This window comes from Brachyhypopomus gauderio, chromosome 6 (assembly GCF_052324685.1).
Source record: "Brachyhypopomus gauderio isolate BG-103 chromosome 6, BGAUD_0.2, whole genome shotgun sequence".
In the NCBI taxonomy this organism is placed as follows: domain Eukaryota; kingdom Metazoa; phylum Chordata; class Actinopteri; order Gymnotiformes; family Hypopomidae; genus Brachyhypopomus; species Brachyhypopomus gauderio.
In genome coordinates, this window is record NC_135216.1 from 21,905,277 (window position 1) to 21,929,234 (window position 23,958).

At 43.3% G+C, this 23,958-nt stretch overlaps 1 protein-coding gene across 9 annotated transcripts in view; it reads right to left on the minus strand.

Annotated features, from left to right (window-relative positions):
* The window catches only part of epb41a (erythrocyte membrane protein band 4.1a), an 83,544-nt gene that overhangs the window by 34,216 nt on the left and 25,370 nt on the right, over positions 1-23,958 (minus strand). For 2 of the 9 annotated variants that reach the window (XM_077009682.1, XM_077009678.1), the window contains exons 12-16: positions 17,936-18,186; positions 17,572-17,649; positions 17,312-17,350; positions 16,350-16,412; positions 13,747-13,920 (exon numbers count right to left, since the gene is read on the minus strand). In XM_077009682.1, coding sequence (XP_076865797.1) covers positions 13,747-13,920; positions 16,350-16,412; positions 17,312-17,350; positions 17,572-17,649; positions 17,936-18,186 — 605 coding nt within the window. Of the gene's footprint in view, positions 1-8,387; positions 8,517-11,616; positions 12,421-12,988; positions 13,046-13,746; positions 13,921-16,349; positions 16,413-17,311; positions 17,351-17,571; positions 17,650-17,935; positions 18,187-23,958 lie in introns of those variants that run through there. The other 7 variants (XM_077009681.1, XM_077009674.1, XM_077009673.1 and 4 more) reach the window with 7 other exon arrangements.

Consider the following 23,958-nt stretch of genomic DNA (forward strand, 5'->3'; position numbering starts at 1 on the left):
CTGTAAAGTTTTGGCTTGATGTGACTAATCGTTTCTGAGAAACAGTTTTTCCCATGTTATAGCGCCCCCTATTGGACAATCGTGGCCAGCTTTGACCTGTGACCTCTGTGTCATGTGTCCTAACAACTGATAAATTTTCATGAAGATTGGTCAAAGCATTGTTGAGATATAGCTGCTGAAGTAAATTTGGCCACGCCTCAGAGCTATTGATTGACATGTGACAGCCAGGCTGTATGGCAATGTCACAATGTTGGCGATGGGTTTTGATAATGAGATTCTTCTGAGTAGTTTGATACCAAGACTGTGGTGATCAGACGAAAAACCAAGGAGTAGTAGGCAAAAGTAGGTTTTGCATATTATGCAAATTAGCAAAAAATCTAAGTAGGCGGAGCTTCATAGTTGTATATGAAATGTCCTATTGAATTGAGCCAAGGAATGCATAGGAAGTGGAATTTTGCTTCTATGACTTATGGTATGGGAGATATGGGCCAAAAAGTCACATAGTGTGCTATAGCGCCACCATCAGGCCGATGTGGGTCCCTATAAGTGAGTGTGGTCCTTTTGACCTAGAGAACAAGTTTGGCAAGTTTGGTGTGTCTAGGCCTTACGGTTTAGGCTGCAGAATGATTTATAGACAGCAAAATGGGAAAAAGAATAATAATAATAATAAATATAGCCGCAAGCGGCAATTGGCGGGTTCACACACGAATAGGCCTCTTGGCCTCAATAGGCAGAGGCCCAAAAGGTCCTTTAGACCCCAAAATGTGAAAAGAAGCTGTTTGAGTGGAAAAAATGCACAAATAAATCAATGTGCAAAAAAAGGTTCAATTGGGGCACTAAAGGCCCAAAAGGATCAAAATAATATGTATTGGCAAAATTATTCAGATCACAGAACTAAATCACATGCTGAGATCAGCTTTGTGTGTGTTTGTGTGGTGTTTCATGTGAGAAATAGTTTTCAGTCAGTTCCGGTGTTTGGCCACTAGATGGAGCCCAAGTACTATCATACTGATATCTCATTAATCTCAGTAATGCAATGACATTTTGGTGAATTAAAAGGTTCATTTCTGGTCAGGCAGTGCACTTTTTGTTATGAGATGTAATTGCAATGTTATAGACCTCATTGATCTGAATCATACAAGCCCCATTACTTGTCTGTATTCTGCATAACAAGATTGCTGCGTGAGTTTTTATGATTTCTCAGGTTTTTGGGTACTGTAGCGCCTCCGACAGGCCAATTTGAACCAAACTTGGCATACCTCACAGGGACCTCAGTGTATAAAAGCCTTTCAAATTGGGAGTTGATCACTTACATGGTTTATGAGTTATAGCAATAAAGGTCATTTATGGCATGGCCAGAAGGATATAATGGAAAAATTGACCAATCAGACAAATAAAAATGCAACATTTTTTCCATATGTAGTTAACTACAGTGTCTACAGATTATGCCTATGCCATTTTTGCCATCATTGGATCAAATTCCTAGGACTAGTTCTTAAAGAGCTATTTTCAAACAATTGATGAATGTGACAAAAGTATGCATTTTTTAATAGGACTTGTAATTGCAAAGTTGTCAGGTCTACTGCAAGGAATAAAAAGAAACAAGTTGCATGTTCCTAAGTGAAAATTTGGAGGAGTTATGCATGATTTTCACAAATAGCGCCACCTAGTGGCCAAATGTTTTAAAACTGCACAGCATGACACATAGTCCTGAGATATGCACAGTGGTGAGGTTTCATGTTGATTGGCCAATGGTAAGTCTGTCAAATGGCCAATTAATTAAAAAAAAATTAATTGGCTCATGGCGGCCATGTTTTTTGAGTGATGATGTCATCATTGTGTGTCTTGATATCACTTGGGCCCCTGATGATGCCTGTAAAGTTTTGGCTTGATGTGATTAATGGTTTCTGAGAAACAGTTTTTCCCATGTTATAGCGCCCCCTATTGGACAATCGTGGCCAGCTTTGACCTATGACCTTGGAGTCATGTGCCCTAACAACTGTTAAAATTTTATGAAGATCCGTCAAAGCGTTGCTGAGATATAGCTGTTTAAGTAAATTTGGCCACGCCCCAGAGCTATTGATTGACATGTCACAACGACACTGTATGCAAATGTCACAATTTTTTCCAGGAATATTGATAATGAGATTCTTCTGAACATTTTGATACCAAGCTTGTGGTGATCGGATGAAAAACCAGGGACTAGTATAAAAAAGTAGGTTTTGCATATTATGCAAATTAGCAAAAAATCTAAGTAGGCGGAGCTTAATGGTTCTTGAGGCTTTTTTGTTTGGCTTGAACCAAGGAATCCATCAGAAGTGGAATTTTGTTTCTAGGCCCTACGGTTTGGGAGATATGGACCAAAACGCAAAATGGTGCGCTATAGCGCCACCATCAGGCCAATGTGGGTCTCTGTACTTTAGCACGGTCTCGCAAAGAGACTACACCATTCTGCCAAGTTTGGTGTCTCTGGGCCTTACGGTCTAGGCTGCAGTATGCGTTTTATGCGGAGAAAAATAATAATAATAAATATAGCCGCAAGCGGCAATTGGCGGGTTCACACACGAATAGGCCACTTGGGTTCAATAGGCAATAGACCCAATAGGTCCTTTAGACCCAAAAGAAGCTGTTTGAGTGGAAAAAATGCACAAATAAATCAATGTGCAAAAAAATGTTCAATTGGGGCACTAAAGGCCCAAAGGATCAAAATAATGTGTATTGGCAAAATGATTCAGATCACAGAACGAAATCACATGCTGAGATCAGCTTTGTGTGTGTTTGTGTGGTGTTTCATGTGAGCAATAGTTTTCAGTCAGTTTCGGTGTTTGGCCACTAGATGGAGCCCAAGTACCATCATACTGATATCTCATTAATATCAGTAATGCAATGACATTTTGGTGAATTAAAAGGTTCATTTCTGGTCAGGCAGTGCACTTTTTGTTATAAGATGCAATTGCAATGTTATAGAACTTATTGATCTGGATCATACAAGACCAATTACTTGTCTGTATTCTGCATAACAAGATTGCAGCATGAGTTTTTATGTTTTCTTAGGTTTTTGGGTACTGTAGCGCCCCCGACAGGCCAATTTGAACCAAACTTGGCATACCTCACAAGGACTTCAGGATATAAAAGCCTTTCAAATTGGGAGTTGATTGCATACATGGTTTATGAGTTATAGCAATATAGGTCATATATGGCATGGCCACAATGATATAATGGGAAAATGGACCAATCAGATAAATAAAAATCCAACATTTTTTTAATCAGTTTTTACCTACAGAGTCTACTGATTATGCTCATAGCAATTTTTCCATAATTGGATCAAATTCCTATGACTAGTTTGTAAATAGCTATTTTCAAACAATAGATGAATGTGACAAAAGTATGCATTTTTTAATAGGACTTGTAATTGCAAAGTTGTCAGGTCTACTGCAAGGAATAAAAAGAAACAAGTTGCATGTTCCTAAGTGAAAATTTGGAGGAGTTATGCATGATTTTCACAAATAGCGCCACCTAGTGGCCAAATGTTTTAAAACTGCACAGCATGACACATAGTCCTGGGATATGCACAGTGGTGAGGTTTCATGTTGTTTGGCCAATGGTAAGTCTGTCAAATGGCCAATTAATTCAAATAAAAATTAATTGGCTCATGGCGGCCATGTTTTTTGAGTGATGATGTCATCATTGCGTGTCTTGATATCACTTGGGCCCCTGATGATGCCTGTAAAGTTTTGGCTTGATGTGACTAATGGTTTCTGAGATACAGTTTTTCCCATGTTATAGCGCCCCCTATTGGACAATCGTGGCCAGCTTTGACGTATGACCTCGTAGTCATGTGCCCTAACAACGGTTAAAATTTTATGAAGATCGGTCAAAGCGTTGCTGAGATATGGCTGTTTAAGTAAATTTGGCCACGCCTCGGAGCTATTGATTGACATGTGACAGCCAGACTATATGCAAATCTCAAAATGTTTTTAAGCAACTTTGATAATGAGATTCTCCTGAATATTTTGACACCAAGGTTGTGGTGATCCGATAAAAAACCAGGGACTAGTATAAAAAAGTAGGTTTTGCATATTATGCAAATTAGCAAAAAATCTAAGTAGGCGGAGCTTAATGGTTCTTGAGGCTTTTTTGTTTGGCTTGAGCCAAGGAATCCATCAGAAGTGGAATTTTGTTTCTAGGCCCTACGGTTTGGGAGATATGGACCAAAACGCAAAATGGTGCGCTATAGCGCCACCATCAGGCCAATGTGGGTCTCTGTGCTTTAGCACGGTCTCGCAAAGAGACTACACCATTCTGCCAAGTTTGGTGTCTCTGGGCCTTACGGTCTAGGCTGCAGTATGCGTTTTATGCGGAGAAAAATAATAATAATAATAATAATAAGAAAGAAAAAACCCGACAATTACAATAGGTTTCCCACACTACGTGTGTGAACCCTAATAAGAAGAAAAAAGAAAAATTCGAGCAATTACAATAGGTTTCCCACACTACGTGTGTGAACCCTAAATAGCCGCAAGCGGCAATTGCGGGTTCACACACGAAAAAGGCAAAAAAGCCCAAAAAATTGGCAAAATGATTCAGATCAGAAGTAAATCACATGCTGTGATTAGCTTTGTGTGTATGTGTGTTTGTGTTTTTTTATTTAAGCAGTACATCTTGGCTTGATCCAAGGAATGCAACAGAAGTAGAATTTTGTTTCTAGGCCCTACAGTGTGAAAGATATTGGAAAATAAAAGTGAAAAGAAGCTGTTTGGGTTTGGCCAGTGTGTGCTCTACAGATAGTGTGTGATGACATCTGCGTGTGTCAGAAAGGGAGACACAGAAACAGCACATCTGGCTAGGGCTGCATCTATGTGAACAATATAGGAAGGCCTGCCTGTGTCTATACATGATTGGGCCTGTATATTACCGACAGAGAGAGATTGAGGGAGCCAGAGACTATGCTTTGTTAATTCACTCCTTGCACACCTAGCACGCATAACATGACTACCCATGTATTCAAAGTATGAATGTAGTCTGCAAAGCCTGCCATAACATGACTGACATGACTGGCATGATTGACATAACTGATATGACTGGCATGACTGGAATGACTTCACGGGCATGATGAACAAAAATAACATGACTGATATGACTGACAACTGGCATGACTGGAATGAGTGACATGACTAGCATGACAATAATGACATGACTGATATGAGTGACATGACTGGCATGACATGACTGACATCTGCGTGTGTCAGAAAAGGAGACACAGAAATAGCACATCTGGCTAGGGTTGCATCTATGTGAACAATATAGGAAGGCCTGCCTGTGTCTATACATGATTGGGCCTGTATATTACCGACAGAGAGAGATTGAGGGAGCCAGAGACTATGCTTTGTTAATTCACTCCTTGCACACCTTGCACGCCTAACATGACTGTCCGTGTATTCAAAGTATGAATGTGGACTGACATGACTGATATGACTGGACTGAAATGATTGGCATGACACGACTTACATGACTGGCAGAACACGACTGACATGACTGGCTGGCATGACTGACATGACTGATATAACTGACATGACTGGACTGACATGACTGGCATGGCATGCCTGATATGACTGATACGACTGACATTGCTGGCACGACTGACATATACTATACATATACTATAAATATGCATACAAACTATACATACATTTAGGTAGAAGTGTGTGTGTGTGTGTGTGTTTGTGTGTGTGTTTGTGGTAGTGTATGTTCTGACATTAATCAGATTAAGCAAATAAAGTCACCCAATGTCAATTGTCTTGAATCTCAAGAAGATATGCAGGGGCCCATGGGCCATATAGGATTGTTTAGAGTAAATAATTAACCTTGGATTTGAATACATGTAGCGTGCTCTGAAGTATCAGTGTCCATTTAACTGGCATATGAGTCACCAAGGCCCAAAAGGTCACAAAACATTGTAATGGCAAAACAATTCAGATAATAGATCTAAATCACTTGCTGAGATTATCTTAGTGTGTCTTTGGATGACAAAAATAAGCTAAACATCAGTTAGTGTGTTGGAAATGGCTAGAGAACTGTGTATATGAAGCATAATTGTCTGTATGGAGAAAAAAGTTAAATGTGTGTGTGTGTGTGTGTGTGTGTGTGTGTGTGTGTGTGTGTGTGTGTGTGTGTGTGTGTGTGTGTGTGTGTGTTTTAGTCAAAGAGTAATGGGTATACATGGCTAGGGCAGTGTGTATGTTAAACCTATAAGTAGGTGTGTGTGTGTGTGTGTGTGAGAGAGAGAGAGAGAGAGAGAGAGAGAGAGTGTGTTTTCAAAAACAGAAGCTAAACGTCAGTTTGTGTGTTTGTATCTGGGTTACTCATAGAGAAATGGGTAGGTATGGCAAGGGCAGTGTGAAAGCTACAGAGGCCTGTGTTTTTGTAAGTGCATGTGAAAGAGAGGGGGGGAGGTAGAGCCCATGGGTTGTAAAGTGTTAGAAGCAAGGGGGAGTGTGAGGGGAGTGGAGGAGGGGGGGGCAGTGTCTGCGAGAATGGCACGTGCGTGTGTCTCTACTTCTCCCTGCACGGCTGAGTATGGAAAATGAAAATATTCACTGTAGAGCTGTTTGTGGACGGATTTGGCTCAAAATTGGCACATAGGACCACACTGGTCATGTGAATGTGGATGTCAATTTTCATAACAATCAGACATACTATGGCGTAGTTATTGAACTGTGAATTTGATGTGTTATGATGGTAGCATTGTGATGCATATGAAAAATATTAATTTGTCAAAACCTTAGGATTTTTTCGCTAATCTTAGCATTTCAGAGTCTGCTGAGTATTACAAGGTGTGATTTAAGGTGATGGAGTTAAAATGCTAGGACTAGTATGAAAATGACAAGTTATATATATTTGATAATAGTGAAAAAGTGGTACATTTTTGCAAAGCACATGTAATTAGAAAGTTGCTAGGAATTCTGCATACAATCATATGAGTGCAAGCATTTCTTGATAAGTGAAAATATGTAGGAGAAATTCAGGATTTTCTAGAATAGCGCCACCTAGTGGTGCAATTCCCTTTCAACATGAGTATGTCTTAGAGGGTGTGTACATGAACATACCATGTCAGTTTCATGTGTATGTACCTATGGTAAGTCTGTCAAATGGCCAATTAATTCAAATTAAAATTAATTGGCTTATGGCGGCCATGTTTTTTGAGTGATGAGGTCATCATTGTGTGTCTTGATACCACTTGACCCCATGATGATGCCTGTAAAGTTTTGGCTTGATGTGACTAATAGTTTCTGAGAAACAGTTTTTCCCAAGTTATAGCGCCCCCTATTGGACAATCGTGGCCAGCTTTGACCTGTGACCTCTGAGTCATGTGTCCTAACAACTGATAAGTTTTCATGAAGATTGGTCAAAGCATTGCTGAGATATAGCTGCTGAAGTAAATTTGGCCACGCCTCAGAGCTATTGATTGACATGTGACAACCAGGCTGTATGGAAATGTCACAATGTTGTCGATAGGTTTTGATAATGAGATTCTTCTGAGTAGTTTGATACCAAGATTGTGGTGATCAGATGAAAAACCAAGGAGTAGTAGGCAAAAGTAGGTTTTGCATATTATGCAAATTAGCAAAAAATCTAAGTAGGCGGAGCTTCATAGTTGTATATGAAATGTCCTATTGAATTGAGCCAAGGAATGCATAGGAAGTGGAATTTTGTTTCTATGACTTATGGTATGGGAGATATGGGCCAAAAAGTCACATAGTGTGCTATAGCGCCACCATCAGGCCGATGTGGGTCCCTATAAGTGTGTGTGGTCCTTTTGACCTAGAGACCAAGTTTGGCAAGTTTGGTGTGTCTAGGCCTTACGGTTTAGGCTGCAGTATCATTTTTAGACAGCAAAATGGGCAAAAGAATAATAATAAGAAGAAGAAGAAAGAAAAATACCAGCAATTACAATAGGGTTCCCACACTATGTGTGTGAACCCTAATAATAAGAAAAACGCTAACAATTACAATAGGGTTCCCACACTATGTGTGTGTGAACCCTAAAAATCCTAACAATTACAATAGGGTTCCCACACTATGTGTGTGTGAACCCTAAATAATCCTTATGTTAGTGCACTGGGTGTTTGACCCATTATGATATGGAAGCCAACAAATGCACAATGCAACTGTATGACATAGCAAGCAGTTTGGTCATGGGGGTGGAGGAGGGTTACCAAACAGGTCAGTGCTGTCACTGACGGGACACCAGTGAAGTCTGTGGTAGAGCCAAACTATATAATGGTGCCTATCGGCGCACAAATTATAACCTTCAACGCACGACACCAGGGCTCCTACCGTAGCTATGGAAACCACTATCAGCCTGCCACCAACGCACTATCCCTCACCTGGGCAGATTCATAGGTAATGGTCTTGGTCTCAGTGTGCACTACCGGAACCTCCTTGGTGACGATTTCACCGCGCAGGGAGTTGGTAACATCGGAAATGGTGATTGTATGCTTCTTCACCACAGGGGACTGTGAGGGAAGTCAACACAGAAACAGTGAGAGGAGAGTTGTCATTCTGTTGTAACTGACTTTACTTAGACACTGTGAATTCACCTGTAACAGCTGTAAGTTCACTCAAGGGCAGTCTTTAATACCAAAGTATTCCCAGCTATCCAATTTAAAGTATGTAATGAGCTTCTGTCAATTCCTTAAATGCATCATTGGGTGTCTAAATCTAAAACTAATTATCATTCTTCCAGTCTACACCATCAAGATCAGTCTTTCCATCTTTCAACATAAACCTATGGGAATCTAATTAAGTAAGAAAAATGAAGCCCAGAACCATGGGGCCAATGCAATCATCCTTTCTCTGATCTTTTAAATTCATGAAGAAATGCAAACATATTACATTCCATGCAGCTATCTCTGACCCCCACGTAGCACACTCTGTCTTCACTCTGTCTTCACTCTGTCTTCTTAATGTCAGAATGTGGATGCAAATGTGATATTTTCTTTTTCTGCTGGCTAAATAATCAACAAGAAAATCCAATTGCCTGTAGACTGTAATTACAGAGTGTGAAACCAACATCCCACAGGAGCAGACGCATCATGACATGATCATCGCAGAGGCGCACACACACACTCACACACACCCACATGTGTCCTAGGATGAGGACCAGATCTTATACAACACAGTCCTTCTGTATACACAGTGGGCCTAAGAGGAGCCTCATGTACCCTCATTACCCCAGTCCTCAGGTCAGATATGCAGATTATATGCAAACCAAAGTTTTCAAGTATTGCTTTAATTTTACTTTAAAGTATTTTATTGTCAGACTCAATGTCACTTTTTGCTGGGGTGGGTATGATTTTTGCTGAAGTGGATGTAAACGCAGGGAAACGGGTTGGGTGTCAGTGCCAAACCCTCAACGCAGCATGTGGCGTTTTCAAAAGCACTGCTCACCACTACAGCTCTTGTAATTAGAGGCTTGCAAGTGTTTCATCTCAGAGTTATGAGCTAAATTAAAAAGGGGGTAGGAAACTCTCTCAATCAAGAGGAAAAGAAGAAATGGATGGAATAGTCTCGGAAGGAAGCACTAATGTTTCTTCATTACACCCATTAGTATCATTGCAAACACATTTAAGAGAGGGAAATGCTCATAATTAGCAAACCCCCAAACCTGAAATTTATATTTACATTTATTATTCCAGGAATTCTGCTCTAAAGTTTCACCACCTTGTGTGACTCAGGGGGTAACAAAACAACACAGGTTAAACCAGGAAAGCCAGAAGTTGTTTACACAGTGAATACCCTACATTGCATCTTCACAACCGAGCCTACACATCTAAAAATAACAACCTATAAATTCCAGAAATGTAGATGTAGATATTCTTCAAAGTAAAATGCATTCCATTTTATGGTCAGTGCAATCTAAATGTAAAACAAAATATGCTATGGATGAACTAATGGACGTCCACAATGAGCTCTCAATGTGCAATAAATAAGTATTTAAAACACATTTTCAAATACAATCTTCAATCATCACAAATTATGGAAAAAAGTATGAATGACTGCAATAACAATATTTCAAACTGTATAGCATAAACACAATGGGAAATGTGGTATTTCTGGGCATATAGACATTCATACCTTCAAAGAGGATTTCAAAATGCAACAGAATTGATAATGAGTATCTTTCACAGAACAGATTTCAGTGATGGTCCAATTCAAGCTTAACGCGCACCTCAGTAAAGGCCACTAACGTATCTATGATGAACCACAGATCGTCATTTCATTTCATTTCCCTGCTCCTCGTCCCAGGAGGTCTACTGCTGATTGTTACCACACGCAAATGGAATTTAAACCACGCAGAGGGAGCTGAATTCCACCAATGGCAGTCGAGCACTTAGCAAGGTAATTTAGTTTTTGGTATGCAACAATTTCTTAAAATTACACCATGCCCTACCGAAGCACTGCAGATTAAGGCCGGAAGACTCCTGTGGAGGAGGAATGTGGATGGCATGAATCACACAGGGTGTGAGTGTCGTGTTTTAAACATCACCTGATAGGTTGTCCTACTCAGGCCACACAGAACATAAACATCTAGCTGTCTGATCTGTTAGACAGATGTTCTTTGCTTCACTCACATGCTGGCAATAGACTAATGATTAACGCAGGAGCTGTGCAAAAGTGCCGGGGTTCCTACGGGACTGTCCTGGTGTCCAGGAACAAACACACAAATACAACATGGTGGGTGGAAAACTATTCTATGAACTCCACTGCTGCCACCGCTTACTTGACAGATTGCCAAATGCAAACTTAATAGAAACAAGAGAACAGTGTAGAATATAATTGGTGCTAAAATTGAAACTTTGAGTAGAGGATACAGAGCTCAGTTGGAAAAATGCTTTGTGAAAGGATTTTTTGACAGTCAACAAAAATTGTTTCCTGGAAATTAGTAGTCTCCTTGGCAAATGGTCTGTCTTTTGTCACAAATAATTTGCACAAACTGCTGAGCAATAGAGCTCAGTGAATAACCCCAGAAATTAAGGAACAATTGTGACTATAATAGTCACATTAAAAAACTACGTGAGTCAAGGTACAATGGGTTTAGATCCAAGCGAATCCAGACAGTCACAGTGGTAAACAGGACAGACTGTTGGCGCTGCTCCCCCCTCCCCCACTCAGGTCTTCACTCCTGCGCTTGCTGGCAGACTCGGTGTTCGCCCTCCTCCTCTTCTGATTTTAAGTGCTTAGAGGAAGACGAGCCACCACAGAGTGAGGAGCGTCAGCAGAAGGCTGCTCAGGAAGAAGGGAAGACGCAAGCGGCGTAGGGCCCCGGGCAACAGCCGGCAGGCCCGGACTCCCTCCCTCTCCTCCTCCGCTAGCACAGCTATGGACACATGCAGTGTGCGTCTCTGAGCCTCGTCCTCTTCGACGCCCTCAACACCGCCTCCATCGTCCGCATCGTAGTCTTCCTCCTCCTCCGTCCCGTGCTGCAGGAGGTACGGGGATCCAAGTGCGGGAGCCCACCTGACCCTTACCTGGTCTCGGGCGCACCTGGCCTTAGCGCGTCTCCATCGCTGCACCAGACAACAGGAGACCAAGAGAGACACAGAACAATGAACAGACATGAGGAAGGGGTGGTGGGTTGGGTGACACAGGGGGATGGAGGACAGGAAACATGGAAGGATTCTGATTGGGAATCATGTATTTGGTGGTAGTTTTGAGGAATGTACAGAATGAGATGGTGGCAGTGAGTAGACAAGAAAGGACTGAACCCTTACAGCAATGGTGGCACACAGCTGGAGGGGCTTCATGGAATTTGGCTCTATGGCTAAAACATAATAAGGATCTGTATTTGGCAGATACAGTAAAACACCAGTGCAAACCCAACTTGGCAGTGCAACATTCATCACTGAGGGAGAGAAATGCCATAAAAGAAACTTGCAGGGCTTGGCTCAACCACATCACTGGTGCAGTGTCCTCACTATCCATCCAGGAGGCATGGCTGGATCCTGTTGACAGCCAGACATGGGAGCCACCACACTTTAAAACAGCTTGAAATAGCTTATAATGATGATGGCACTCACTCAAGCCCAACAGGTATGCTGCTTGAGTTGCAATAAGAGTTGTGTGCTTTTGAAGGAGTTGTGAGAACGGAACTGGAACCATGGATCCAGTGGTGTGCGATGTGGAAGGTAAGTGCATGGGTGTGTGTGTGTGTGTGTGTGTGTGTGTGTGTGTGTGTGTGCAGACGTATGCAGTGCCTCAGGTCTGAGACTGGTACATAGTGTAGTAGGCCTGTGCGGAGGAGGGTCGTGAAGCAGGAAGCCGAGCCCCTCTCCCGGGGTCTCCACGCCGCCCTGCCCTTGGGGATGGGGAGGATGGTGAGCAGGGGTGAGGAGGTTCTGTCTGGGACCCAGGACAGGACTTTGAGGGGAGAGCGGCAGAACAGGACAAAAAGAAGGACAATATGAAGAATGACAGGACGGGGGGGGGGGGGGGGGTGAGAGAACACGAGACAACCATTGAGGGGGTGGAGGGTGGACAGGAAGATGACAGTGAGAGGACAATGACATGGAAAGGAGGACGAGTCAGTTTGTCGTCTTCGGCTGAGACTTTGTCTTTTTTTTGTACTTCTTCAATCAGTCCTTTTCTTTGATTCTCATGTACAATTAACAACACATGGTCATGCAGCTTCAGTATGCAGAGTGAACTCAGCCATGCGATTGGCAGATCAAGCACAGAGACTTAAGCTGGCAGCAGCCATACAGAGAGCAGAGGCAGCAGTAGAGGGGCGGGCTTTGCACAAAGGGGGCAGGATCAGCAGCACTGTGTGTTGAGGACAGCTGCTGCTCTAACTCCGCCATGGCCATAGCATCTAGCGGTCAGATGTGTTATTGTTTTGCTCCGTTCTTTATTATCATAAAGAAACGCCAGTCCATTCTGATTGGTTGCCACAGCCCGGCCAGTAAAGCCCAAATAAGAGTACCTTTACCTCTGAGACCCCACCCACCACTCTGGGCACAGGTGGAAGTGTGGGCACCTTCTGCACCTGTATGCATTAATACACACATATACACTCATTCTTCAAAGCGTAATCACACAGCCAGATACATTTGTTAAATATGTCCATATTTTGAGGGAATTTCCACAGCAGGTCATTCAAATTAAACTCCCTCACACTATGTTGGACAGGTAGAACCATAATATCACAAACGTATTTCAAACTTTGACTGTAATGGAAAACTGGATGTTTGTCATTTCAAAGAAAAAAAAAAACAGCAGATTTTTTATCCCCAAAGAAATCTCACTGACACTTCATCTAAAAAAAAAATCTTAGGAAACGTCTTTGTAAATAAAAAACAAAACATCTGTAAATGGTTAATGTCTAACAGCCCTACTCAGAAAGCTCCAGAATGTAGATGTACAACACTGTCCTTTCTGTGATCAAACTGATGAACTTATAATAATGAGGGCGCCACCAAGTGGATTAAAGCATTCAAAACAATTCAGATTTCTGATGTTGATTCTAAATTTCTAATACACAGGTACCTTTATAAAAAAGGCTCTAAATACTGTTAGTTATTTAATTTCTTCTTATTTAGTTTCTTTAGCTCCTTGAGTCCACATATAGAAACTATACAATAATACATAAAAGAGGATAGCTCAGTTCAGGGTGACCTTTTTCATCTTCATGCATTAGCGTATTAAGAGTTTATATAACGGTGTTTTTACGTACGGCCGGGCACTCACCGCATCAGGCTGCAGCTGCCCGTTGATACTGGACGTGCGGAAGGGCGAATGCGTGGACAGGCGCTTGTCCCACTCACTGGGCCGTGGTGCAGGCACAGACTCCATGAAGCTACGCTTCAGTTCACTGATACTGCTGTGGTGACGCATGATCTCTGACTGAGTCTTATCCAAGTCCTGAGAGAGAGAGAGAGAGAGAGAGAGAGAGAGAGAGAGAGAGAGAGAGAGAGAGAGAGAGAGTGAGAGAGGGAGGACAAGGTGGCAGAGGTGGGAAAGGGGTCAGGAGGGGGAAAGATACAAAGAGAAAGGACAGAGAGAAATGAAGAGCAGGACAAGGTAATGAATGGGCAAGAAGATTTTGAGACAAAGACAAAAAGAGTGAGAAAGAGAAACAACACAAAGAAATGGATAGAGGACCAAGATTGGAAGGAATCAGAGAGGAGAGATTTCATTATTTCAGTGCTGCGACACGGGATGTCTAGTGAGAGACTGAGCAGAACCTGTCCTGAAGGGCCAGCAGCACCACGCAGGACTGTCCTGCTCCAACAACCTATGGTTCTGCAGGACTGCCCTGCTCCGACAAACATTCAGCTAATCATTTAACTCTTTTGTGCTATGGTTCTCCAGGACAGGAGCTGCTCATCACTGAACAAATAATTCACAGTTTACGCGCAACAAGACGTAAGCGCATAGCCACATCACCCATGCACCATCAAGGCATCACTCTCTCCATCTCCATCTCTCATTTCAACCCTAAACCCCTCGTCTCTCCCCTGTGCTGAATGCAGCAGCTCCGTCAGTGAAGAGTGGAGTAAGTACAGAGAGTGCCCGCACATGCCCCAGTGGTACACAGAATGACTGCGAGTTGCTGAAGGACAGTGAAACACTCAAACAAGATCCCAGTGCTACACTGCTGCCAGTCACATGTCATCAGATCTTAAATATCCCCTCTAGGCCCACACAGGGCCTTATTTTTATTTTTTTATTTATTTTGCTTTCTAGTGTAATTATTGCTAGAATTTACTGTGCCATTGCTGAGACATTTGTTACGGCTCTGGCATTAATTATTGACATATTGGCAATTTCACAAACAAAGGTTCTCCATTTACGGTAACCTACAATGTGGCTACAGGAACAGATTAGTTCTCAACAACTACTTCTGTGAATCCAGAAAGTTCTCCGTGAACTGACTGACATGTGGAGACAGCAGCAGGTCTGAATGGGAATGTTTCAGTAACTGTGAGTGCAGGTTTGCAGAGATGGCGTTAAAGTCCTGATGCACACAAAGCCTGGGAGATCCAGCATGCCTGTGAGGGACAACACTTCTGTATTTATATTACATTTTTGTATTTATGCACTAAACAAAGTGTTAAAAATACCTCATTAGATACATCAAAACTACATTAGTCTCTAGATATATTAACAGAAAATTTTGACTTTGTCTGGATGTTCTAAAAAAAAAAAAACAAAGAAATCATTTAAGCCACAAAGGTCTCACCAAGCAGTGTGCTAGAGGATATTAGGTTTGATCACATTCAGATTTAATTACAGCACTACAATAACAGCCATGATGGGTGATGAATGAATACCGTTGGAAGGCTCATGTTTAATCACAGGCAGAGACAACAGCAAAGGAGTGACACAGGTCAGACATGTGATTAAGATGAAGTTAATGTTGCCCAATCTTTAGTTCAAAGGTCTTCACGAAGGCATAACACTGATCACAATTCACAGTGAAAACAGCAACAGCTTTGAGTAGGTCTTTCAGTCACTTATTAACTATGATTGGGAAGGATGTCCATACGGTATGCATCTATAATATTTCATGTCAAATAAAATAAGCCAAACAAATGTGCACATTTTCCTACTCTCATGGAAATAGAATATTTACAAAGTCATCTGTCTAAGCAGCCCAGTGGGTTTGGAGAAACGGTAATGATCTTCAGGTACACTGAGCGAAAAAAATACTTTTACAGGCATAGGAGAATATGTGCTTGGAAATCTGGAGAATGTGTGTTCTGGACAATCTGTTCTGGAGAATGTGCTGTTGAAAATGTGCTCTGGAAAATGTGTTCAGAAACCTAAACATCCCCAGACTGGAGAACATGTTTGGAAATCAGTACACCTCACAACAAAATGCTTTTAAGAAGTTCTTAAAAGAAAGCAACATGCATTAACATCCAGCTACCAGCTTGATTCAGCACTAGAAATCAAAACATAAAACTAATGGTATTACCTGATTGAGGACATATAATATATACACACATATATATATAAATAAATATATATACTGTATAATATATAATAAGACAGACAACATTCCCAATCATGTAGTTAACCAAACTTTTCAAGATCAAAATGCTAAATCTAAATAAAAAAGAAGCCAATACTTGCATTAGGATCTCTGAAGTAAATAGTGCATGCAAAGTGTTTAGTGTTAAACTACAAAAGAAAGAAGAAAGAAAGAAGCAAAGAATGTGTTGCAACAAAGAACTGAAAAGAGAACAGTTAATTCAAGAGAGAAATGAGACAGACCAGATAAATGCACCAAGACATGCAGCAGCAAACAGCCACAGAAGGATGATCCCCAGATGCCTCATACAAACCTCCAACATTAAATTGCTATGCCTGATATAAATAGTTTCACCCTCAAGTTTCTTAGCTCTTTTCTGTGAGGAACAAAAAAGAAGAGGAAGAGTTGGTGGTATCTGAGTGCAGAGAAAAAGTGAATAAATAAACAGAAATCACAGTCTTAAACCAGGTAACTTTTACTGTTGGACCTGTAGCAGCATTCAGTGTGCAGAGAAGATGGGAGATGTAGTTATGGTGCCAAATGAAATACAAGAGGTGCAGTAAAGCGGAACGGTGTGATCGATGGGTCTGGGTGACCTAAAGATTGGTTTGAGCATGTAGTGTGTATTAAACAAGTCTTGACTAAACATTTTTCTGTTTTGAATAAAGGTATGCTTTGAAATTGAAATGCCTTGAAATTCCAGTAAGAAAGTAGAAGTGAAATGTTTTCACTGACTACATGCTATCTATTCTTGCTCATACACAGTTAATGAATGCCTTATTATTTAGCAATACAATAGAGGGTTTTTGTAATGTGTGTTTTATCTGCAAAACAGCAGTATCAGAAGGACACAACAGTGCTGCAAATTCATATGAAAATCCACCTTAAAAAGGCCAGTAAAATGAACCCTATGGCTAATGTCTATTTTTAAACAGCAGCAGTGAAGGATTTGACTTTGTTAAACATCTTAACCAGGAACAGACACAATAGCTGAGGTAGCATGTGCTCTAAACCACAATGAGCACATGCAGAGACTGTAGCAACACCTTTGACCACAGTGGTTCATCATCACAACCTAAACACCATCTCGTATCGCTGCTCTCACACAAGCACGGACAGAGCCAGACACAGCCAGAGAGGACGACGAAATGAAAGAATAGAATGGCATGTTGCCTTTTTTTTTATTTAAACAGTGAAAGATGAGAAGTGAGGGTGAAGATGAGGAGCCTGGCATCTTCCTCATGCTGGAACACCCAAGTAGGAATGAGTTCTAACCTTCCGCATTCGCACCATGTCTGCGTCCGCTTTAGGGGACTGTCCACCATCCCGGGGAGGAGAACAAAGAGTCAAATTAGAGACCCTCACATATTAACCTTATATGCTCAGATCAGGGGATGAGTCAAGGTTAATGTAGCCCAGTCTAAAGGCCTGTCGCGTTAAATTACCACATCAACATTTTGCGTTAAGTGAACATCTTAACTGAAACCTTCATGCGTGCGCTTCATGCAGGCGGCTGAAACCCGGCGCACACACACCTGGCTTTTTCTCTCCCCGTTGGTGGCGGTCTCGGCCGCACTGCTGCGGTGGCGCCTCTCACGCCGGGCAACCGTCTGCTGCAGCAAACAGTAACACACCCTGGGGTTTCACGCTCACACCCACGGTCACAGTGAACTGAGCAGGGCAGAGATTGGCCCTTTCACTAACAGCGCGATGCGCTCTGATTGTTGTGTGGCCGAAGGAGTTTTCTCACAGCCCTTCGTCAATGACCGCTCGAGAAATTCAAAAATCACATCGCGCACACAATTTCAAAAAAGTGATGAGATATAGTGTTATCTCCATATGTATTGGGGTGCTCTGAAATGGAGCATCTCGTGAATATGTTCTGTATGTGTGTGGTACCTTGATTTCAGGTATGCCCTCAACTTTGGTGCCCCGCGTTTTGGGGGCATCCGTCACACAGCGCTCTGTTTTTGCCTCGCCCTTCCTGTCGGCCAATCGGGAGGGGCGACTGGTGGGTGTGGCTGCGTCCTTGTGCTCCAGCCGTGCCACTGATGTCACCACGGGGGAAGGAGCCACATCGCCAGGGGAGATAGGGGACATGACAGGAGCGCTGACAGGACGTGCCGTCTTATCTGGGGTCGACATCATTGCTGAAGATAGAAAACGAGGCAGTGGGAGGGAAGAGAGAGAAAGGAGGGAAACAAAATGTGTGGTTATCATCCAGCACACTGTCATTTTAAGCCCTTGGAATAACCCTGCTTGGGTAGGCCTACTCATTTCAACAGTGATTTTCTTTGGCCTTTCAGAGCTCTGACTGGGTCCTTCAGTTATCAAAAGTGATCAAATCAAATATTTAAATGGTGTTTTAAATTTTCAATTGCTATGTTTAGATTATTCGTGAATCAATTTGGATTCAGGGTACAACATTATAATTGTCAACCTCATCACAACACTTTGTTTTTGTTTAGTTCTGATCACTTTCTGTACAGAACTGCTTAAGAAACTGCTTCCACCAGTTTTCACAAACCAGGCGGGTTTTTGTCGATATGGGTCAGAGGCTCAGCAGCTCTCTATATTAAGTGAAGGTCACATCGACAGGAGAAGCGCACCAGCGAGGCGACGTCTGTGGGGATTTCAAACGGGGCTGCCACGGATCCCCCTGGAGAATCTCCACTCCTCACACCAACAAAATGGATGAGCTGCTTCTCCCCAAAGGGGCTAACAAGGTCTTTTCAAATTCAGCTGCCCGGATGCTCCGCCTGTCTGCCAGGCTTCTGCCTAAGTGGATTGGATAAGAGAGCTATTGGGGAAAATGACTCGTGGAATTGCTTTTATATCAATGAAGGTTGGCGCACAGATCTCACAGTACTATGTAAATACTGCAGCTCAAACTTGGGAGTCGTTGTGCATGAACTCTACGCCTTTTTTTCCATTCACAGTGGTAGTTTTCCTTTTTCATTCCTTGCAGTGTTTACATACATACCGCTCCCTTGCCAACATGAACAACACACTGCAAACTCTGGTCAACAAAATAACTGTTCTGTAACAAAAACACATGGACTCAATTTCCATAATCCTTGGGGACAGAGCAAAATGAAACCACAAGCTGCCAAAATACAGACAGCCCATTAACTGTCCCACCAGATAAAGTAATACACTGGACCACTACTACACATTTTTATAAAACACACTTTGCTGTGTGCGGTGTGTGTGCCAACAAAACCTTTCGCTCATGCAACAATAACAAGCCATGGTTCACAACCACACTGGTCAGACCAAGGAGGAAGCCTACAGGTGTGGAGATAGAGCCTGTACAAGCAGGTCAGGATCTCACTGACAAAGGAGATCACAAAGTACAGAAAACCTGGGACATGGCACTACATCCCGTAACCTCACCATCACCCTGGACATATGCAAGGGTCCTGTTTGTTGACTTCTGCTCAGTGTTCAACACCATCATTCCATGCTCTCCTACAAACCCTCTGCTCACCGTATCCCAACTGTCAGTGGATCATGAGCTTCCTAATAGGCAGGACACAGCAGGTGAGACTGGGGTAAGTCACCTCCAGTGTACAGACAGTCCTCTGCCCACTACTGTTCTCTGTGTACACAAATAACTGCAACTCCAAGGAACCGGCTCTTAAACTCCTGCAGCTTTGCAGACACTACGCTCATCCAGGATGGTGATGAGTCTGCATACCAACAGGAAGTTGAATGGCTGGTGCTGTTGGTGCAGTAAGAACAACTCAGATGTGAACACACTGAAGACTGCTGAGATGACTGTAGACACCCTTCAGCACTGCTTCCCCTCACAACATCCTGCACCTCTGTGACAACCAGTCCTTCAAGTTTCTGGGAACTACCATTTCCCAAAATGTTAAGAGAGCAACATCAAATACATCTTCGAAAAGGTCAAATAATGGTCAATAAACCTTCCTAAATCCTGGTCCTTACTAAGATTAAACCATCATTAATTTCAAAAAGCTACCACCGTTTTAAAAGCTAGAAAAGCAGACGTGGGACTGAAATGTTGGCAGCTTGATCCCCTGAACCAGAAATAAGCACCGCTGAAGTGCTCTAGAGCAAGGCACATAATCCCCACCTAACCTAACCCACCTGCCCTGGGCACTGAAGTAGGTGGGTTAGGGTAGGTGGGGGTCATGTGCCTGACTCTAGGCTGCCCCTAGTGTGTGCTGTGGTCACTGTCGCTGTGCTAACTGGTGTGTGTGTTCCTCTGTAGTGAATGGGAGAACACTGAGGAATTTCCCTAAGGGGATTAATAAATCCCAAAGTGGTTAGTACCACGCACCGTTTTAAAACTAAAGACAAGCAGCGTGAGCGATATGAAGTGCCTCTCTCACACAGCACCCATGTTGCACTCTTCATTACACTACAGCCTGCAGAACTGAACATACAGCTTGAGTAAGTTATACAACAGGTCCATGAGGTATTCCAATATAAAATAAATATATTCATGAGCCCATACAAAAGTATGATTATGGGGGATTTGTGTGTCAATGCAGAATTGCATTTCTCAAGAATGTTTCTCCTGTTTGCTTTAAAAAATGATTTGTATGTAAACTAAGAGTACAATTGTAGTCTATTCATGGAACTGTGGTTTTGTCGTGAACAGAACACCGTGGTGCCTTATTCAGCATTTTAGTGCCTGCAGATTTGACACTCTCTGATATGACTGCAAAAGCAGTCCTGTTTTTATAGCATGTTAGCCTTGCAAGCAATTCCATATGCAAGATAAGCTTTACTTGAGAGTGTTTTATAGTACTGGCCAAAACAAAGCATGGTATGGTATTTCAATATATGGCCTTTAGATAGTCTACTCTAGAAAATGACCTGCTTCTTCCAGTTCTGTGGTGTGTGGATGAAAAATGGAATGACACAGCAGACACTGTGTGATACGTGGTCTTCCAGGAAAAGACCTCAATAAGGTGAAATGCAGTGGATCCTTGGGCCTTCTGTATGAAGCAGGTTTGATGTTTTGGAGGTGCATAAGGAGAAGCCAGCAGACATGTTTACTCGGGGGATTAGCTTAAATAAGTAGACATGTATATAGTTACTCTATACCTGCTGATTAGCATAAACCAGGAGAGATGTGAATGGTTCCTCTACACCAACTGATTATCATAAACCAGGAGAGATGTGTATGGTTACTTTACACCGGCTGATTAGCATAAACAAGGAGAGATATGGTTATTCTACACCAGCTGATAAAGCATAAAACACCTACTTTTAGCAATTCAGTAAATATGTTAGAAGGTTAGTTCCGAATGTAATGACGCTTGTTTGCCTATGCACATGACAAACTCTTAGCGTCTTAACAAAGTGTTTTCATGGCTAAACTCATGTGCCATAGCTCCAACATATGACTGGGTGGGAGGACTGATATTCTGAGTTGAGATTAAAAGAAGCAAAAAAAGGCTAAATGAGAGAAGAAAGCATCTGAGGGCAACTCTGCTGACAACACTGATAGAATATTATTGTTAACATATTAGACCTCAGCCTTTATTTTATATTTACTGCTTAAATATCAAAGAAGAGAAAAAGTATTCAGTTTGGTGAGATAAACCCGCACAGCACTCTTCCTTTCACAGACGGCTTCCTCTTCCCTGTATCCTGCTCTGCGCCCTCCTCCCTGGAGTGAGTGCCCACCTGCACCCTTCACTCTGAATACAACAACGTTGCCTGAGTGCTTCCACGCAAAAAGAGGGACCTCCCGTCCACTTGAGCGCAGAGTGGATCAGCGCACGCACTTGCACCATGGCCCCACTCAATGAACCCTGAAAGGGTGATTATGCATGAAGAGATATGAGACTCAAGAAGAGGCTGGCAGGAAGTAAAGTTAAGGATCTGAGCGCAAACAACGTGCTCTGTGTTTTAAATGGTGAAAGTAGCTGTGATAAGACAAACAACTGTTTTTGTGTCTCAATGAACATTTATTTACACTAATAAAGCATTTTGTGATTATCGAGCGCAATGCAGATTATCTGAAGATTTTGCCTGCCGACCTCTATCTTCTTTAAATGATATATTAGTAGTATATCCTGGGGCCAATAAACATTAAGGCCCTAATTACACATACTAAAGGGCCTTAAAAGAGAATGAGACATATACAGTTCACGTGGTTGTGAGTGTGTCACCAGTTATTGCTGACTTTATGAGTATTCACTAAAGGGACAAAGACAATTAGTCCACCAGCTGCCACAAAACCTGTGCTAAACTATTAATGTACCATACATTCTCACATATGCTATGTCTCTCTAGCTCACTTTGTCTGTTTCCTATATCTGCTTCTACGAAGAGCATGACATATTACATTAAGCCACTGGAACAATTAATCTTAGAGGTGTCATGAAAGATACAGACTGCAGAGAGGCAGGAGTTGGGGGTGGTGGTAGAGAGAGACAGGAGTTGGGGGAGGTAGTAGAGAGAGACAGGAGTTGGGGGTTGTGGTAAAGAGAGACAGGAGCTGGGGTGGTGGTAGAGAGAGACAGGAGTTGGGGGTGGTGGTAGAGAGAGACAGGAGCTGGGGGTGGTGGTAGAGAGAGACAGGAGTTGGGGGTGGTGGTAGAGAGAGACAGGAGTTGGGGGTGGTGGTAGAGAGAGACAGGAGCTGGGGGTGGTGGTAGAGAGAGACAGGAGTTGGGGGAGGTGGTAGAGAGAGACAGGAGTTGGGGGTGGTGGTAGAGAGAGACAGGAGTTGGGGGTGGTGGTAGAGAGAGACAGGAGTTGGGGGTGGTGGTAGAGAGAGGCAGCAGTTGGGGGTGGTGGTAGAGAGAGGCAGGAGCTGGGGGAGGTGGTAGAGAGAGACAGGAGTTGGAGGAGGTGGTAGAGAGAGACAGGAGTTGGGGGTGGTGGTAGAGAGAGACAGGAGTTGGGGGTGGTGGTAGAGAGAGACAGGAGTTGGGGGTGGTGGTAGAGAGAGACAGGAGCTGGGGGTGGTGGTAGAGAGAGACAGGAGTTGGGGGTGGTGGTAGAGAGAGGCAGGAGTTGGGGGTGGTGGTAGAGAGAGACAGGAGTTGGGGGTGGTGGTAAAGAGACACATGAGCTGGGGGTGGTGGTAAAGAGACACATGAGCTGGGGGTGGTGGTAGAGAGAGACAGGAGTTGGGGGTTGTGGTAAAGAGACACAGGAGCTGGGGGTGGTGGTAGAGAAAGACAGGAGCTGGGGTGGTGGTAGAGAAAGACAGGAGCTGGGGGAGGTGGTGGAGGGAGACAGGAGCTGGGGTGGTGGTAGAGAGAGACAGGAGCTGGGGTGGTGGTAGAGAGAGACAGGAGCTGGGGGAGGTGGTAGAGAGAGACAGGAGCTGGGGGAGGTGGTAGAGAGAGACAGGAGCTGGGGGAGGTGGTAGAGAGAGACAGGAGTTGGGGGTGGTGGTAGAGAGAGACAGGAGTTGGGGGTGGTGGTAGAGAGAGACAGGAGTTGGGGGAGGTGATGGAGGGAGACAGGAGTTGGGGGAGGTGGTAGAGAGAGACAGGAGATGGGGTGGTGGTAGAGAGAGACCGGAGTTGGGGGAGGTAGTAGAGAGAGACAGGAGTTGGGGGTGGTGGTAGAGAGAGACAGGAGTTGGGGGTGGTGGTAGAGAGAGACAGGAGTTGGGGGTGGTGGTAGAGAGAGACAGGAGTTGGGGGTGGTGGTAGAGAGAGACAGGAGTTGGGGGTGGTGGTAGAGAGAGACAGGAGTTGGGGGAGGTGATGGAGGGAGACAGGAGTTGGGGGAGGTGGTGGAGGGAGACAGGAGCTGGGGGTGGTGGTAGAGAGAGACAGGAGTTGGGGGTGATGGTAGAGAGAGACAGGAGTTGGGGGAGGTGATAGAGAGAGACAGGAACTGGGGTGGTGGTAGAGAGAGACAGGAACTGGGGGAGGTGGTGGAGGGAGAAAGGAGTTGAGGGAGGTGATAGAGAGAGA